Source organism: Thalassophryne amazonica, chromosome 12 (assembly GCF_902500255.1).
Source record: "Thalassophryne amazonica chromosome 12, fThaAma1.1, whole genome shotgun sequence".
Classification (NCBI taxonomy): Eukaryota; Metazoa; Chordata; class Actinopteri; order Batrachoidiformes; family Batrachoididae; genus Thalassophryne; species Thalassophryne amazonica.
This window is the reverse complement of record NC_047114.1, coordinates 104,022,539-104,041,294: the sequence shown is the minus strand read 5'-3', so window position 1 is coordinate 104,041,294 and position 18,756 is coordinate 104,022,539. Positions and strand designations below refer to the sequence as shown.

At 39.4% G+C, this 18,756-nt stretch overlaps 1 protein-coding gene across 1 annotated transcript in view; it reads left to right on the top strand.

Moving 5' to 3' along the window:
• Positions 1–18,756, top strand: part of LOC117521361 (nucleolar transcription factor 1-like) — a 159,495-nt gene that overhangs the window by 34,437 nt on the left and 106,302 nt on the right. Inside the window, exons 6-7 of the mRNA XM_034182650.1 lie at positions 4,887–4,951; positions 11,908–12,056. Of these exons, the coding sequence (XP_034038541.1) occupies positions 4,887–4,951; positions 11,908–12,056 (214 nt within the window). The remainder of the gene's footprint in view (positions 1–4,886; positions 4,952–11,907; positions 12,057–18,756) is intronic.

Genomic DNA, 18,756 nt, shown 5'->3' with positions numbered 1-18,756 from the left:
TTTAGACTCACTGGGTGCAGTGTTGAGAAATGTTGGTTTCTAAGAATGCAAAAGCTGGAGAACCACAACCTACTTTGCCTGGATCAGGCTCAGTCTCCCCCCCCTTATATGGAAATTCAATCAGGTATGTCTTCTATAATATAGTTATATAGGTTTCAGTCAGGTTTTAGAATTCATCATAGTACAGAAACAACATTAGTGAAGGTTACAAATGATCTTCTTATGGCCTCAGACAGTGGACTCATCTCTGTGCTTGTTCTGTTAGACCTCAGTGCTGCTTTTGATACTGTTGACCATAAAATTTTATTACAGAGATTAGAGCATGCCATAGGTATTAAAGGCACTGTGCTGCGGTGGTTTGAATCATATTTATCTGATAGATTACAATTTGTTCATGTAAATGGGGAATCTTCTTCACAGACTAAGGTTAATTATGGAGTTCCACAAGGTTCTGTGCTAGGACCAATTTTATTCACTTTATACATGTTTCCCTTAGGCAGTATTATTAGACGGCATTGCTTAAATTTTCATTGTTACGCAGATGATACCCAGCTTTATCTATCCATGAAGCCAGAGGACACACACCAATTAGCTAAACTGCAGGATTGTCTTACAGACATAAAGACATGGATGACCTCTAATTTCCTGCTTTTAAACTCAGATAAAACTGAAGTTATTGTACTTGGCCCCATAAATCTTAGAAACATGGTGTCTAACCAGATCCTTACTCTGGATGGCATTACCCTGACCTCTAGTAATACTGTGAGAAATCTTGGAGTCATTTTTGATCAGGATATGTCATTCAATGCGCATATTAAACAAATATGTAGGACTGCTTTTTTGCATTTACGCAATATCTCTAAAATTAGAAAGGTCTTGTCTCAGAGTGATGCTGAACAACTAATTCATGCATTTATTTCCTCTAGGCTGGACTATTGTAATTCATTATTATCAGGTTGTCCTAAAAGTTCCCTGAAAAACCTTCAGTTAATTCAAAATGCTGCAGCTAGAGTACTGACGGGGACTAGAAGGAGAGAGCATATCTCACCCATATTGGCCTCTCTTCATTGGCTCCCTGTTAATTCTAGAATAGAATTTAAAATTCTTCTTCTTACTTATAAGGTTTTGAATAATCAGGTCCCATCTTATCTTAGGGACCTCATAGTACCATATCACCCCAATAGAGCGCTTTGCTCTCAGACTGCAGGCTTTCCTTTTTGCTAAAGCTTATAGTTAGGGCTGGATCAGGTGACCCTGAACCATCCCTTAGTTATGCTGCTATAGACTTAGACTGCTGGGGGGTTCCCATGATGCACTTAGTGTTTCTTTCTCTTTTTGCTCTGTATGCACCACTCTGCATTTAATCATTAGTGATTGATCTCTGCTCCCCTCCACAGCATGTCTTTTTCCTGGTTCTCTCCCTCAGTCCCAACCAGTCCCAGCAGAAGACTGCCCCTCCCTGAGCCTGGTTCTGCTGGAGGTTTCTTCCTGTTAAAAGGGAGTTTTTCCTTCCCACTGTCGCCAAGTGCTTGCTCACAGGGGGTCGTTTTGACCGTTGGGGTTTTTCCGTAATTATTGTATGGCCTTGCCTTACAATATAAAGCGCCTTGGGGCAACTGTTTGTTGTGATTTGGCGCTATATAAATAAAATTGATTGAATTGATTGATTAATACATTCCAATTCTAAGGTAGAACTCTACTAGTGTATACTAAGATATATCTAAATATCTAAAAAAAAAAAAGAAGAGTAGAGTAGAGCCACTTAACAGTTGTGCTCAAAAGTTTACATACCCTGGCAGAATTTTTGTGTTTTTTTGGCCATTTTTCAGAGAATATGACTGACAACACAAAAACCTTTTTTTCACTCATGGTTAGTGGTTGGGTGAAGCCATTTATTGTCAAACAACTGTGTTTCCTCTTTTTAAATCAAAATGACAAGAGAAACTACCCAAATGACCCTGATCCAAAGTTTACATCCCCCTGTTCTTAATACCATGTGTTGCCCCCTTTAACATCACTGACAGCTTGCAGTCTTTTGTGGTGGTTGTGGACGAGGCTCTCTGATGGTGAAGCTGCCACTGAATATGTTTCAGGCTTTATTTACATCAATTACAAAGAAATGCAAACAGTATGACACTTTATGGTAAATCTGCATGGAGTAGAGAGTTCTCAAAAACTGAGTGACTGTGCAAGAAGGAGAAGAGTGAGGAAAGCCACCAAGACACCCAGACAACCCAGAAGAAGTTATAGGCTTACATGGCTGTGATTGGAGAAATTACGCACAGTGCAAGTTTTGCATTTTGTATCACCAGTTTATCCATCTTCATGATGAAGCAGTACAGAGGAGGATTTTCTTAAAAAGAAGACCTGAAAGTTTAGCTACAAATTGCCCGAAGGTACATCTGAGATGCAAGCCTGGATTTGATCTGTTTTGGTGAAAGAAAATCCTTCTCTGCTCTACTCCACTATGAAGCTAAGAGCAGTGATGCAAAATGCAATAACCAGTAATCTTGGAATAATTGGGAACAGGAAGCTTAGAAAATTACTTGTATTTGAAATTTGATGAGTGGCAGTCACAGCTAAGGTTTGTAGTTCCTAACTCAAAGTCAAAATTTTTATGCTTTGTTTGACATTAAAAACATTACCAGCTATAGTTTTAGTATATGAATAGCTAATAACAGGGGGAGTTTTATCACTTATGAATTGTGGTATAGTTTTTTTTTTTTTTGATAGATTTGCTATGTAGAATCTGTGATAGTTTTATGAAATTGAATTTGTTTATTTAATTAATTAATTTACTTAATGCAGGAACCATGGCTGATGCAGAGACTCTGATCCATGCCTTTGTCTTTTCTGGTCTGGATTATTGTAATGTTCTATTTTGTGGTTTACCACGATCCAGCATCAGGGGTCTCCAACTGGTTCAAAGTGCTGCTGCCAAAACTTTGATTAGAAGTAGAAAGTTTGACCACATTACACCGATTTTGACCTCTCTTCATTGGCTTCCTGTCTGATTTTAAGGTCCTGTTACTAACCTATAAAATTGTTCACGGACTAGCGCGTCCCTAGTCTCTGCATTCTCAGGGTGCAGGACTACTTTGTGTCTCTAGAGTGAATAAAAAAAGTCTGCGGGTCACAGAGCTTTCTCTTATCATGCCCCTGTTCTGTGGAATGATCTTCCTGCATCAATAAAACAGTCAGATTCTGTAGAGCTACTTCAAGTCCAGACTTACGACTCATCTATTCTCCCTCTTGTATGACTAGCATACCGGTGTAGTATGGCATTATGTTTCATGTCCTTTTAATTGATATGATTAACAACTGAACAGGTCATGGCCTCACGACATCTAAATTCTGGGTCTGTTAGTGAAGCTTAGGGCTAGCAGCTGGTGATCACTTCAGTAAACTCTTTGCTTTCCATTTGAGTTACTGCTGGTGAATTAATGACTTAGTAGGTGCTGGTATCTCCGGTTGACTGATTCTGCTCTTTTTTTTTTCTCCGTCTGAGTTGCTGTTGCTAGGATCCCAGAGGACTTCAAATCATCCTGAAATGGCGTTTGACATCTGCTATCAGACGTATTCAAGAGCTGAAACTAGAGACTCTGCACCAACTGGACCATTTGGACCTTAATAACTGACTCTGTTTTATCCTCATCTTTTTTAAAAACCTTGTAACTGTTAGTTTGGTTGAAGCAGTGGCTCACCCCTCTGAGTCTGCTCTGCTTGAGGTTTCTTCCTCATTCTCACCAGGAGGATTTTTTTTTTTTACCACTGTCTCCTTTGTTCTTGTTCAGGGGGGTTGTTGAGGTTAGACTAGATAGTGTGCCTTAATTGAGAGAGTGGCGACATGGTGAGTCGGGAAAAAAAAAACGGTCACGTGACTCCTGGTGCCATCTTGGAGTCAAAATAGTATTCACTAATCTGTCTGCATGGAAATCCAGCTATTTTATTCATTTATTTGTTGAAAATGACAAGTTGTTGTGCATTTAGAGGCACAAATAGACACAACAAGGCTTGAAAATGTACAGATTCACTTCAGATCCAAACAGAAGAAAAATTTGGTAAAATAAAGTCAGCTCTGTGGGATGGAAGCGACTTCATCATCAAAGCTTTGAGAGGTAAATTTATTGTTCAGTCCCATGTACAGTAAAACTCACCTAAACCGTCATCGTATAAACCAGATATTCACAGTCACCGGACAAAAAAAGTCCCAAAGTTTTGATATTGTTTTCCATGTAATAAACACCGTATATAACGGATTTTGTACAACAGATTTTTTGCTCACATCAGATAAAATGTCCCATCTGACCGCACATTTACAGCACAAAGTTGGTAAAAGAGGAAATTGTTCAGCCCAACTGTCATACACATTGTTGCATGACACTTGAGTTACAGAGCTGCAGAAGCATAAATGAGGCTCTAAATTAATTAAATAAATCATCATAAATTGTAAATTTATGTAAATTTGACAGCTTAACTATTGTTATATTTATTTTGACAGCACCTGGACCTGGATGTGTTGCTGTATGTGGTTAAATGATTTTAAAAATGTTGAAAACACAAAAGGTTCATTCAGTAGTTCAGCACAGTTGGAACCAAAATGGTGCCAAGTTCTGAGTTGACACCACTCTCTATTAAGGCACGCTAAGTTAGACCTTACTCATGTGAAGCGCCTTGAGGCAGCTTTCTTGTGATTTGGCTCTATATAAATAAAATAAATTGAATTGAATTGAATGTTGGCTATAGCACTAATTTATCTTGAGGTCCTGAAACAGATTTCATTGTGATTGTGTATATCTCAGTTCCAAAACATGTGTCCAATCATCACTCAGTCATTCATGTGAGGGAACTCATCCCAACAAATATTTCTATTTCCCGTCTTTCAGCAAAAATATATCACTGAGTTCCAGCGAGAGAAAGAAGCATTTGAGAAGAACATGGCTCGATTCAAGTAAGTCATCATTTAATTAGATTCATATAAATTCATAAGAAGTAAGTTCTGATGAACATCTGATTGGTCGCTCCATCTCAGTCTGTTTTGAACTGTTGCCTCATTAATTTTGAATCTGTTTTTAACCATGGCCAGTGATTTGTTGGCAAAATTCCACACATAACTTATTTGCTGTAAAACTGAGATGGAGCACTTCAATTAATGAGTGAACAGCACACAAATGTTTAAATTTGGCACCTAATTTATTGACTTTTACGTATATAACACCTAAACAGATCCTTGTCATTTGATTGGTCGTTTGTATGTCATGTGATATGTATCATTCATCCCATTTGCAATTTTTTTTTTCTTTTTTTTCCCATTTATCATGCAATTTTGGTTCTATACATTTTGTACCATTGCATGCCGCGACCAACGTGCACTCACACTAGCAGCAACAGCACTTAGCTTAAAAACAAATATGGCAGGGTTTCATTTGGTGACGGACGACGATTTGAATGCGCTTGTTGATGCCAGAGGTGGGACAAAGTCACTGTCAAGTCATGAATCAGCAAGTCCCAAGTCAAGTCTCAAGTCATAATGACCACCAATTGTTTGCAAGCTGAGACTTGACTTGGAACTTTCTGATTCATGACTTGACAGTGACTTCGTCCCACCTCTGATTGATGCTGCTCATTTTCTAACACAACAAAACCATCCAATACACCGTAAGCCATCTGGAGCCGTGCTGGGTTGAAAAGATCAATTCACAGATTTTAAATCAATTCTCATTTGAATTACCACAGACTGATTCATACATCCAAAGATCGATTTTTATATACAACCCCTGGCAATAATTATGGAATCACCGGCCTCGGAGGATGTTCATTCAGTTGTTTAATTTTGTAGAAAAAAGCAGATCACAGACATGACACAAAACTAAAGTCATTTCAAATGGCAACTTTCTGGCTTTAAGAAACACTATAAGAAATCAGGAAAAATAATTGTGGCAGTCAGTAACGGTTACTTTTTTAGACCAAGCAGAGGGAAAAAATATGGAATCACTCAATTCTGAGGAATAAATTATGGAATCACCCTGTAAATTTTCATCCCCAAAACTAACACCTGCATCAAATCAGATCTGCTCATTAGTCTGCATCTAAAAAGGAGTGATCACACCTTGGAGAGCTGTTGCACCAAGTGGACTGACATGAATCATGGCTCCAACACGAGAGATGTCAATTGAAACAAAGGAGAGGATTATCAAACTCTTAAAAGAGAGTAAATCATCACGCAATGTTACAAAAGATGTTGGTTGTTCACAGTCAGCTGTGTCTAAACTCTGGACCAAATACAAACATGGGAAGGTTGTTAAAGGCAAACATACTGGTAGACCAAGGAAGACATCAAAGCGTCAAGACAAAAAACTTAAAGCAATATGTCTCAAAAATCAAAAATGCACAACAAAACAAATGAGGAACGAATGGGAGGAAACTGGAGTCAACATCTGTGACCGAACTGTAAGAAACCGCCTAAAGGAAATGGGATTTACATACAGAAAAGCTAAACGAAAGCCATCATTAACACCTAAACAGAAAAAAACAAGGTTACAATGGGCTAAGGAAAAGCAATCGTGGACTGTGGATGACTGGATGAAAGTCATATTCAGTGATGAACCTCGAATCTGCATTGGTCAAGGTGATGATGCTGGAACTTTTGTTTGGTGCTGTTCCAATGAGATTTATAAAGATGACTGTCTGAAGAGAACATGTACATTTCCAAAGTCATTGATGATATGGGGCTGCATGTCAGGTAAAGGCACTTGGGAGATGGCTGTCATTACATCATCAATAAATGCACAAGTTTACGTTGATATTTTGGACACTTTTCTTATCCCATCAATTGAAAGGATGTTTGGGGATGATGAAATCATTTTTCAAGATGATAATGCATCTTGTCATAGAGCAAAAACTGTGAAAACATTCCTTGCAAAAAGACACATAGGGTCAATGTCATGGCCTGCAAATAGTCCGGATCTTAATCCAATTGAAAATCTTTGGTGGAAGTTGAAGAAAATGGTCCATGACGAGGCTCCAACCTACAAAGCTGATCTGGCAACAGCAATCAGAGAAAGTTGGAGCCAGATTGATGAGTACTGTTTGTCACTCATTAAGTCCATGCCTCAGAGACTGCAAGCTGTTAGAAAAGCCAGAGGTGGTGCAACAAAATACTAGTGATGTGTTGGAGTGTTCTTTTGTTTTTCATGATTCCATCATTTTTTCCTCAGAATTGATTCCATATTTTTTCCCTCTGCTTGGTCTAAAAAAGTAACCATTACTGACTGCCACAATTTCTTTTCTTGATTTCTTATAGTTTCTTAAAGCCAGAAAGTTGCCATTTGAAATGACTTTAGTTTTGTGTCATGTCTGTGATCTGCTTTTTTTCTACAAAATTAAACAACTGAATGAACATCCTCCGAGGCCGGTGATACCATCATTTTTGCCAAGGGTTGTATATATTAGGGCTGCAGCAACGAATCGATAAAAATCGATGACAACAGGCGTTGGCAACACATTGCGTCATTGATGCATTGTGTCGCGTGATTATGGTGTCAGAAGCGACCAGTGCACAGAGCAGATCAGACGCTGTTTCGTAGAACTACACAGTTAGAATATGGCAGATGCAAGTAGACAAGAGAAAGTTAAGACTTCAAAATTTTGGCCAATTTTCTTAAATCTTCCAAACCGTGACTATGCAGGGTTGGGACCAGGAAGCAGAGTTGTAGTCTTACACACCTCTCTGCAGCTTCTCTCCCCCTGCCATCCCCTCATTACCCCATCCCCGTAGAGACGGTGCCTGCTCCCAGACCACCAATAACCAGCAAAAATCTGTTTAAGCATAAAAATTCAAAAAGAAAAAATAATATAGCACCTTCAACTGCACCACAGACTAAAACAGTTAAATGTGGTCTATTAAACATTAGGTCTCTCTCTTCTAAGTCCCTGTTGGTAAATGATATAATAATTGATCAACATATTGATTTATTCTGCCTTACAGAAACCTGGTTACAGCAGGATGAATATGTTAGTTTAAATGAGTCAACACCCCCGAGTCACACTAACTGTCAGAACGCTCGTAGCACGGGCCGAGGTGGAGGATTAGCAGCAATCTTCCATTCCAGCTTATTAATTCATCAAAAACCCAGACAGAGCTTTAATTCATTTGAAAGGTTGACTCTTAGTCTTGTCCATCCAAATTGGAAGTCCCAAAAACCAGTTTTATTTGTTATTATCTATCGTCCACCTGGTCGTTACTGTGAGTTTCTCTGTGAATTTTCAGACCTTTTGTCTGACTTAGTGCTTAGCTCAGATAAGATAATTATAGTGGGTGATTTTAACATCCACACAGATGCTGAGAATGACAGCCTCAACACTGCATTTAATCTATTATTAGACTCTATTGGCTTTGCTCAAAAAGTAAATGAGTCCACCCACCACTTTAATCATATCTTAGATCTTGTTCTGACTTATGGTATGGAAATAGAACACTTAACAGTATTCCCTGAAAACTCCCTTCTGTCTGATCATTTCTTAATAACATTTACATTTACTCTGATGGACTACCCAGCAGTGGGGAATAAGTTTCATTACACTAGAAGTCTTTCAGAAAGCGCTGTAACTAGGTTTAAGGATATGATTCCTTCTTTATGTTCTCTAATGCCATATACCAACACAGTGCAGAGTAGCTACCTAAACTCTGTAAGGGAGATAGAGTATCTCATCAATAGTTTTACATCCTCATTGAAGACAACTTTGGATGCTGTAGCTCCTCTGAAAAAGAGAGCTTTAAATCAGAAGTGTCTGACTCCGTGGTATAACTCACAAACTCGTAGCTTAAAGCAGATAACCCGTAAGTTGGAGAGGAAATGGCGTCTCACTAATTTAGAAGATCTTCACTTAGCCTGGAAAAAGAGTCTGTTGCTCTATAAAAAAAAGCCCTCCGTAAAGCTAGGACATCTTTCTACTCATCACTAATTGAAGAAAATAAGAACAACCCCAGGTTTCTTTTCAGCACTGTAGCCAGGCTGACAAAGAGTCAGAGCTCTATTGAGCTGAGTATTCCATTAACTTTAACTAGTAATGACTTCATGACTTTCTTTGCTAACAAAATTTTAACTATTAGAGAAAAAATTACTCATAACCATCCCAAAGACGTATCGTTATCTTTGGCTGCTTTCAGTGATGCCGGTATTTGGTTAGACTCTTTCTCTCCGATTGTTCTGAGTTATTTTCATTAGTTACTTCATCCAAACCATCAACATGTTTATTAGACCCCATTCCTACCAGGCTGCTCAAGGAAGCCCTACCATTATTTAATGCTTCGATCTTAAATATGATCAATCTATCTTTGTTAGTTGGCTATGTACCACAGGCTTTTAAGGTGGCAGTAATTAAACCATTACTTAAAAAGCCATCACTTGACCCAGCTATCTTAGCTAATTATAGGCCAATCTCCAACCTTCCTTTTCTCTCAAAGATTCTTGAGAGGGTAGTTGTAAAACAGCTAACTGATCACCTGCAGAGGAATGGTCTATTTGAAGAGTTTCAGTCAGGTTTTAGAATTCATCATAGTACAGAAACAGCATTAGTGAAGGTTACAAATGATCTTCTTATGGCCTCGGACAGTGGACTCATCTCTGTGCTTGTTCTGTTAGACCTCAGTGCTGCTTTTGATACTGTTGACCATAAAATTTTATTACAGAGATTAGAGCATGCCATAGGTATTAAAGGCACTGCGCTGCAGGTGGTTTGAATCATATTTGTCTAATAGATTACAGTTTGTTCATGTAAATGGGGAATCTTCTTCACAGACTAAAGTTAATTATGGAGTTCCACAAGGTTCTGTGCTAGGACCAATTTTATTCACTTTATACATGCTTCCCTTAGGCAGTATTATTAGACGGTATTGCTTAAATTTTCATTGTTACGCAGATGATACCCAGCTTTATCTATCCATGAAGCCAGAGGATACACACCAATTAGCTAAACTGCAGGATTGTCTTACAGACATAAAGACATGGATGACCTCTAATTTCCTGCTTTTAAACTCAGATAAAACTGAAGTTATTGTACTTGGCCCCACAAATCTTAGAAGCATGGTGTCTAACCAGATCGTTACTCTGGATGGCATTTCCCTGATCTCTAGTAATACTGTGAGAAATCTTGGAGTCATTTTTGATCAGGATATGTCATTCAAAGCACATATTAAACAAATATGTAGGACTGCCTTTTTGCATTTACGCAATATCTCTAAAATCAGAAAGGTCTTGTCTCAGAGTGATGCTGAAAAACTAATTCATGCATTTATTTCCTCTAGGCTGGACTATTGTAATTCATTATTATCAGGTTGTCCTAAAAGTTCCCTGAAAAGCCTTCAGTTGGTTCAGAATGCTGCAGCTAGAGTGCTGACGGGGACTGGAAGGAGAGAGCATATCTCACCCATATTGGCCTCTCTTCATTGGCTTCCTGTTAATTCTAGAATAGAATTTAAAATTCTTCTTCTTACTTATAAGGTTTTGAATAATCAGGTCCCATCTTATCTTAGGGACCTCGTAGTACCATATCACCCCAATAGAGCGCTTCGCTCTCAGACTGCAGGCTTACTTGTAGTTCCTAGGGTTTGTAAGAGTAGAATGGGAGGCAGAGCCTTCAGCTTTCAGGCTCCTCTCCTGTGGAACCAGCTCCCAATTCAGATCAGGGAGACAGACACCCTCTCTACTTTTAAGATTAGGCTTAAAACTTTCCTTTTTGCTAAAGCTTATAGTTAGGGCTGGATCAGGTGACCCTGGACCATCCCTTAGTTATGCTGCTATAGACGTAGACTGCTGGGGGGTTCCCATGATGCACTGTTTCTTTCTCTTTTTGCTCTGTATGCACCACTCTGCATTTAATCATTAGTGATCGATCTCTGCTCCCCTCCACAGCATGTCTTTTTCCTGGTTTTTTCCCTCAGCCCCAACCAGTCTCAGCAGAAGACTGCCCCTCCCTGAGCCTGGTTCTGCTGGAGGTTTCTTCCTGTTAAAAGGGAGTTTTTCCTTCCCACTGTTGCCAAGTGCTTGCTCACAGGGGGTCGTTTTGACCGTTGGGGTTTTACATAATTATTGTATGGCCTTGCCTTACAATATGGAGCGCCTTGGGGCAACTGTTTGTTGTGATTTGGCGCTATATAAGAAAAAAGTTGATTGATTGATTGATTTGGCTCCCCCTTCTCATCTATACCCCCCCCCCCCAAGCCTGCTGTTGCCTAGCAACATCAGCCTTTACACACACACGGACAGAAACTGACAGAAACGTAACTCATCTGCACACGACGCATGTTTCCCTCCCTCCATCCCTATTACCCCCATGTTTCTCCACTCCCCTCACCCTGGCTTCCTCCCTGCCACCTCGAAGGCTGCGCGGTTTTTACTGCTCCAGCCTTCAACTTCCCAAGCTGGGCGGCGCAGGCCCCTCCTGCTGCATCCTTCACCCACTTTCCCTCAATTCGGATGATGGACTGCTTCAAGTTTAGTGCACATAAACAATGTCAAATGTATATGTGTTGTCTTTAATTATGATGTGTGCCACTATTACGGTAAACTAATAATAACTGTGGATTAATTGCTGTATCTTGTCTGAGGTAATTGCAGTGTAAACGTAATTTCATTGTTGTTGCACTCGTATAATGACAATGACAATAAATCTCATCTCATCTCAAATGTTCCATTCAATGAGGCGCAGCCAAGTTGAATGGAACATTTCATCTTCCACCTCATAAAATATTTGTTCCATTACACTCACATACACTCATTATTTGTATACTATTGTGCTTCTTAAATGTCACAGTTGTTCTTATTATTCAACTGGACTATTTAACAACAAACCTATGAAATACTGAGTGAAGTGCTTTTATTGTGAAATTCAACCTTGTTGCCGCAGAGAGGATCATCCAGAACTGATTGAGGAGAGGAAGAAGTCTGATTTGCCGGAGAAACCCAAAACGCCTCAACAACTCTGGTACAACCATGAAAAGAAGACCTACATGAAGCTCCACCCAGAGGTCTGTTTAAATAAATTCAGTTTACACAGTGCAAACTCAGTGCAAACAGTAGTGCACCTAAATGTGCTCTTTAGTCTCGAACTAATCCAAACCTGTAATTCATAATTCAAATGTAATTCTGTAATTTATGTCTGTATCATGGCCCAAACAGAGGGTCACCCCTTTGAGTCTGGTCTGCTTGAGGTTTCTTCCTCAGAGGGAGTTTTTCTTTACCATTGTTGCTCTGGGGGTTGGTAAGGTTAGACCTTACCTGTGTGAAGCGCCTTGAGGCAGCTTTGTTGTGATTTGGCGCTATGTAAATGAAAATAAATTGAATTTGAAAAACCATAAACCAGCATATTGGTGACAATGGTAAAGGTGTTATGGTTAAAGGTCCGGATGGGACCGGACCGGTACAGGCTATGGACCCAAATGCTGGGAGCAAGAAACAGAGTTGGTTTTAAAGAAAAGATATTTATTGACAAAGGACAAATAAAGATGCTGCACTGGGGGTGCCTGCAGAGTGGAGAGTAGCCCACTCCTAGCAGTGAAAATAGGAAGCTGCAGGTTTCCAAGCCAGTCTTGAAGGAGAACTAAAAACTTGGATTCTAGGCCCAGGACCAGGTGGGACTCACGGAGCAGAGACCAGGAACTGAGGGAACGAAGAAACAGATGGTGAGTGATAGCACTCGTAACACTGGAAACCTTATACCATTCTCAGTTCACTGAAGGCTGGAAACAGAATTGTTCACTGTTCTGGAAATAATGTTCTCCTTTTAGAAAATAAGGTTTACTGTTCAAAAATAGTTCACAGTTCATAAATTGTCTCCAGAGGTCTGAGGCTAAAGGCTGCTTGTTTGTGACGCAGTTCCAAATAAGCAGGATTTTTATTTATTTTTTATTTATTATCACAATAGAAATTCATAACACAATGTTACAATTTAGGAAAATAATATATATACATTTAACAATAAAAAAGATACAATATGAGCATACTGTGCAAGGGAGTGGTAGAAGCCAAAGAGGCTTATCAAAGACCCACTCCTGAACAAAAAACACAACAGTATACAACAGTATTTATCATTCACAAAGTTTAAAACATTTAGATCAATTAAACCAGGTAATATTATTTTGTCATTATAAATACTAATGCAGTAGCTTTGCTTTTAATCCACTTTATATCTGTATAAAGTGATGGATGGATTTACAAGATGTACCGTATCATTCCACACCATATCTGATGTGACGCTGATAACAAGTCGCTCTATGCAAAGATAAATGTACATGTGCAGTCTGCCTTGTCAGATAATTATGAATTTGATGGTTATGCACAAAATAATATTTGATAAAAGGCCAGTTAGTATCATAAAGAGCTCTGAAAACAAATGTACAGCTCAGGAATTTTTTTTAATCAATATATTTATTGAGTTTCAACTTTTATGCAGAAATAAAGTTGCAATACAAGAATAACACAAATAACATAAATAACATGAATACAGCAGAAACAAAAAAAAAGGCAAAAACATGGTGGTTAAAAGGTCATCCTATGTAAAATCTCATGAGTCCATCCACATGATATACAGCAATCTTACAAAGTCGCGGGTTAGGTGACTACCATTAGACAGAGGGTGTGGATGGCCACATCAGGGTTCCTTCAGTAGATGAGACAAGTCATTGTTCTTCATATCTTGTGTATAGTTTCCCCACACTTTTCCAAATAGCTTATGTTTACCTTTAAGACTATAACACAAAGACAGTTCTTTAAACCATTGTGTGATACTTGGTTTGCCCATCCATTTCCACGTTAAGACAATCACTCTTTTAGCTTGTAGTAAACAGATCTTTATAAAGATTTGTTTGTGGTGATTTATATTATGTCCTGTAGGGTATAAACCAAGCAAAAAAAAACTTTGGTTCTTGCTCAAATCTGATCAACAAGACCTCTTGCACTACCACTGTGATCTCTTCCCAAAACTCTTTTATTCTCAGACACATCCACAAGCAGTGAAAGAGTGCACCCTTATCTTCCCAGCATCTATTACAGAAATCGGGGATTTTACTGTTAAATTTGCTTTTAAAGTTTTTCTGGTGTGACGTATACTCTCATTAACCACTTGTATTGTAGATGTCTGAGACGTGTATTTCCCGTCCGGGTTTGGGCTGCTTTACATGCAGTACCCCATTGTTCCATTGCTATTTTCTCCCTTAAATCAGCTTTCCATGCATTAAGTTTAGAAGCAGAGGATTCTGGGGAGGATGCAATCAATAAATTATAGAATTCAGAAATGATACCTTTTCTGAGAGGGTTTTTGGTTAAAATTGTATCCAATGGAGGAGCTCTTGCAGATTGCCTCTGGTTAGTCCCAGTAAAGTTTATGAGCTGTAAATATTTTAAAAAGTGTTTGCAGGGAATATTGTGTCTAAAAATTAGCTCCTCTAATGATAATAGATTCCCATTATTAGTAAAAATATCTTTTATCTGACCTACCCCTTTATCTGCCCAAATCTTAAATCCAGTGTCTGCTTTACCTGGCACAAAGGGTTTATTACCCCAAACTGGGCTAAGGCAAGACAGGGAGGATGTTTTTTTCAAATGTTTTTTTTTTTTACTTCATGCCATATTTCAATTATGTTGTTAACTATGGGATTAGATGTTATCTTTTTGAGGTTTCTGGGTTTATCTGAATAAAGATAAGTGGGAAGTAGAAGTTCTAAATGAAATGCCTCAATAGCCCTCCATGTTGGAGCTTTTGTTGATGGCGAAATACAATGACAATGTTCTTAATTGAGCTGCCCAATAATACCATACAATGTTAGGACACCGTAGCCCTCCCCCATCATAGGGTAGGAATAGTAATGACAGAAAAAGGCTGGAGTGTTGGTTGTTCCACAAAAAAACTAGTGAACAATTTCTTTACTCAGGTTCAGGTTCAGGTGACTTTATTCATACCCGTAGGTAGATTTGACTTGCAGCAAACAGAAAAAGGCGTCCATGTTAGTCAAACACAACAATAACAATGAAAACACTAAAAACACTAACGAAGAACATATACAAAACAAAATGTAACACAGACACCACTGGTGACTCACAAGCTTACTAAACCACTAAAAAAGAAGCATTTGGAAAAACCACTAAAAGATGGTCAGCATAAAACTGATGTGCAAAGGGCAGATAAATAAATAAATATATAAATATGTGCAAAACCTACTAAGATTTGTTCAAATGCACAATTGCCGCTGGGACAAAACTACTCCTGTACTCTTGCAAACAAGTCTGGAGGAGGTGGCAAGGGGATATTCTGGAATAGATATAGTAGTCTGGGAAGGATATTCATTTTAAGTATGTTAATTCTACCAACTAGGGATATTGAAAGTCCTGACATCTCTCAATTGTTTTAGTAATGGATTTCTTCCAATTTAGGAGCAATCTGGATTCCCAAGTAAGTAAAAGTATTCACTATTCTAAAATGGCGGGTGTATGCTGGTGGTCTAGACCTCTCCTCCGAATTAAGGAGCATTATGGAGGATTTTAACTTATTTATTTCATAGCCAGATATACAGCCAAATCTTTGGATTTGGTCCAAAAAGATCGGAATTGATTCCTCCAAATTTTTAAGAAAAAAGAATCACATCATTGGCATAAAGAGCTATACAATGCTCAAGTCGTCCCACCTTTATACTGATTGTCATTGTATGTTCCCTAACAGCAATAGTGAGCGGTTGAATAGCAATTATGAATAAAAGCGGAGACAGGGGGCAACCCTGTCTGCAGCCTCTTCTAGTTCTTCTCGGCTTAGAGATTATGTTAGTAATTATTTCTGCATAGTCATTGTACAGAAGTTTCACCCAATTACAAAAGCCCTCTCCAAAACCAAAACGGCCTAGGAGTTCAAATAAGTAAGACCATTCCACTGTCAAAGGCCTTCTCAGCATCTAATGCCAAGAAAGCAGTATCTGGTGCCCCCTTCTGGTCATGTAGAATATTCAAAACCATTCTTACATTGTGGAATCCCTGACAGCCAGTCATAAACCCATTTTGATCTTTCTTTATAATTGCTGGCAACAAGTGTTCTAGTCTTTTTACATAGTATCTTCAAATCAGAATTCAGTGGGCAAATTGGACACATATTATCGCACTTATCATTTGGTTTTCCAGCTTGTGGAAGCAAAGTAATCAGGGCTCCCCTCAAGGTAGTTGGGAGTCTCCCATTTTGGATAGATTCAGAAAACATTTCTAAAAGAGGTATTTTAAGTTTTGATTCAAACCTTTTGTAAATCTATGAGCAGCCTGTCCAGTCCTGCTGCCTGTCCAGATTTTATATTCTTTATAGCCTCAGATATCTCCTCTGAGGTCAGTTTTGCCCCTAGCTTCAGGCTTTCTTCTTCTGTAATTTTGGGGATATTAAAATTATCAAAAAAAAAGATGAGCCGATTTAATTGTCCGCTATCTGATTCAGAACTGCAGAATCTTTCATAGTAGTCCCTAAATATTCCATTTATTGTAACCGGATCTGTAACAGTGTCTTCCCCCATCATTTTTAAGCATGTTTATGGTTCTTTCAATTTGTAATTGTTTTATACACCAGGCCAGAATCTTACCCGACTTCTCCCCTTTTAATTTTTTGGAACCCTCTGCAATTCTAAGATGTGACCTTAACTTCTAACCCACTGGTCATCACTTACATGGCTTCAAATGGATCTCCCATGATTAAGTGTAAAAAGGTACCTTTAACACACCAGAACATTGCAAAAAACACAGGTGTTTCTGAAGAACATGAACTCCACACTCTCACGAGCGCCACTAGCTTAGTTTATGACAAGCTAAAAGTGGATGCTCTCGTTATAGCCAAACAACTGTCCAGTTTCTGGGTATTCTGTGTTGGTACGCGCCTGCGGCCGACGTGATTGATGAATTCCTGTGCAAAAAGTAGTTCCCAGATGATAATCCTGTGAGATAATGAGTATATCTCATCTAAATCAATAATACATTTAACGGTAATAAATTCATAAAGAAATGGTAAAAATGGTAAATGGACTGCATTTATATAGCGCTTTTCCATCTGCATCAGACACTCAAAGCGCTTTACAATTATGCCTCACATTCACCCCGATGTCATGGTGCTGCCATACAAGGCGCTCACTACACACCGGGAGCAATAGGGGATTAAAGGCCTTGCCCAAGGGCCTTTAGTGATTTTCCAGTCAGGCAGGGATTTGAACCCATGATCTTCTGGACTCAAGCCCAACACCTTAACCACTAGACCATCACCTCCCCATAAAGAGTTTTAAGAGTGGCCGTAATAAATATTTAAGAAACTTAAAGTTTATGAGCAATTGTAAACATTGACATGATGGAGTTTGATGCTGAAGAGTTCAGAAAGATTCGACTGGAATGTTTTGATGAACATTTACAGTTGGAGAGGAAGGACTTGGGTGTTAACTTGGTGTTAAAGTCAGAACACAAAGCTGCACTGAAAGAGATCAATCTGGGACAAAGAGACACATTCTGTGCGTTGTCGCTCCAATGAGAGCGGCACTCTGAGCACTGGGCCTATGAACTGCTCCCCTGCCCCCTGGGGCACACTCCGGTAGAACTAGAGACTGTTCCACACTCTGTGAGGAATAGTCAAACTGTGCCATCTCACTTATCCCTTCATCTTTGGTGTTTTCAGCATTCGCCTCCACCATTGCGCTAGCACTAGCTTTAGCTTCTCCCATTTGTTTAGCCAAGCTGAAGTCAGTTTTAGACTGGGAGGGTTTACCACGGCCTTTGCCCTGTTTCCATGATGTAGATGAAATTGTGGTGTTCTCAGTGTTAACATTTGCTCTCTTCTTTAAAAATGACACACTGCACCTTTAATCCAGTCAGAGTCCAGGCAGAGTTTTTCTGTCATGTCATTTTTATTTAAAAAAAAGGAAGAAAAAAAAAAAAAAAAATATATATATATATATATATATATATATCTCCATCCATCCATTTTCTTCCGCTTTATCCGGAGTCAGGTCGCGGGGGCAGCAGCTCAAGCAAAGCCGCCCAGACCTCCCGATCCACACACACCTCCCCCAGCTCCTCCGGGGGAACCCCAAGGCGTTCCCAAGCCAGCCAAGCGATGTAGTCCCTCCAGCGTGTCCTGGGTCTTCCCCAGGGCCTCCTCCCAGTGGGACGTGCCCGGAACACCTCTCCAGTGAGGCATCCAGGGGGCATCCGGAAAAGATGCCCGAGCCACCTCAACTGGCTCCTTTCAACGTGGAGGAGCAGCGGCTCGACTCCGAGCTCCTCCCGAGTGACCGAGCTCCTCACACTATCGCCAAATCTCATGACCATAGGTGAGGATCGGAACGTAGATCAGTGTCACTGGTGCAAAAACAACAATAATAAAAAGAAAATGAAAAAAATAATTCTGGAAGAAGTAAAGGAGTAAATTTGCTCTTTTAAAGATGAATCCTTGATGAAAAAACTTTCTGAATCAGTTTTTCACACTTTACTGTTTCACTGAGGCTGTGTGCTGAAGATGATCGTTTATTGCAATTGTTTTGCTGCTTTTTTACAGCTGTAGCATCTGCTGTTAACACTTTTTTCCTCTCTCTGTCTCTCTGTCTCTGTCTCTCTGTCTCTGTCTCTCTCTGTCTCTGTCTCTCTGTCTCTCTCTCTCTCTGTCTCTCTCTCCTGTCTCTCTCTGTCTCTCTGTCTCTGTCTCTCTCTCTGTCTCTCTGTCTCTGTCTGTCTCTCTCTGTCTCTCTCTCTCTGT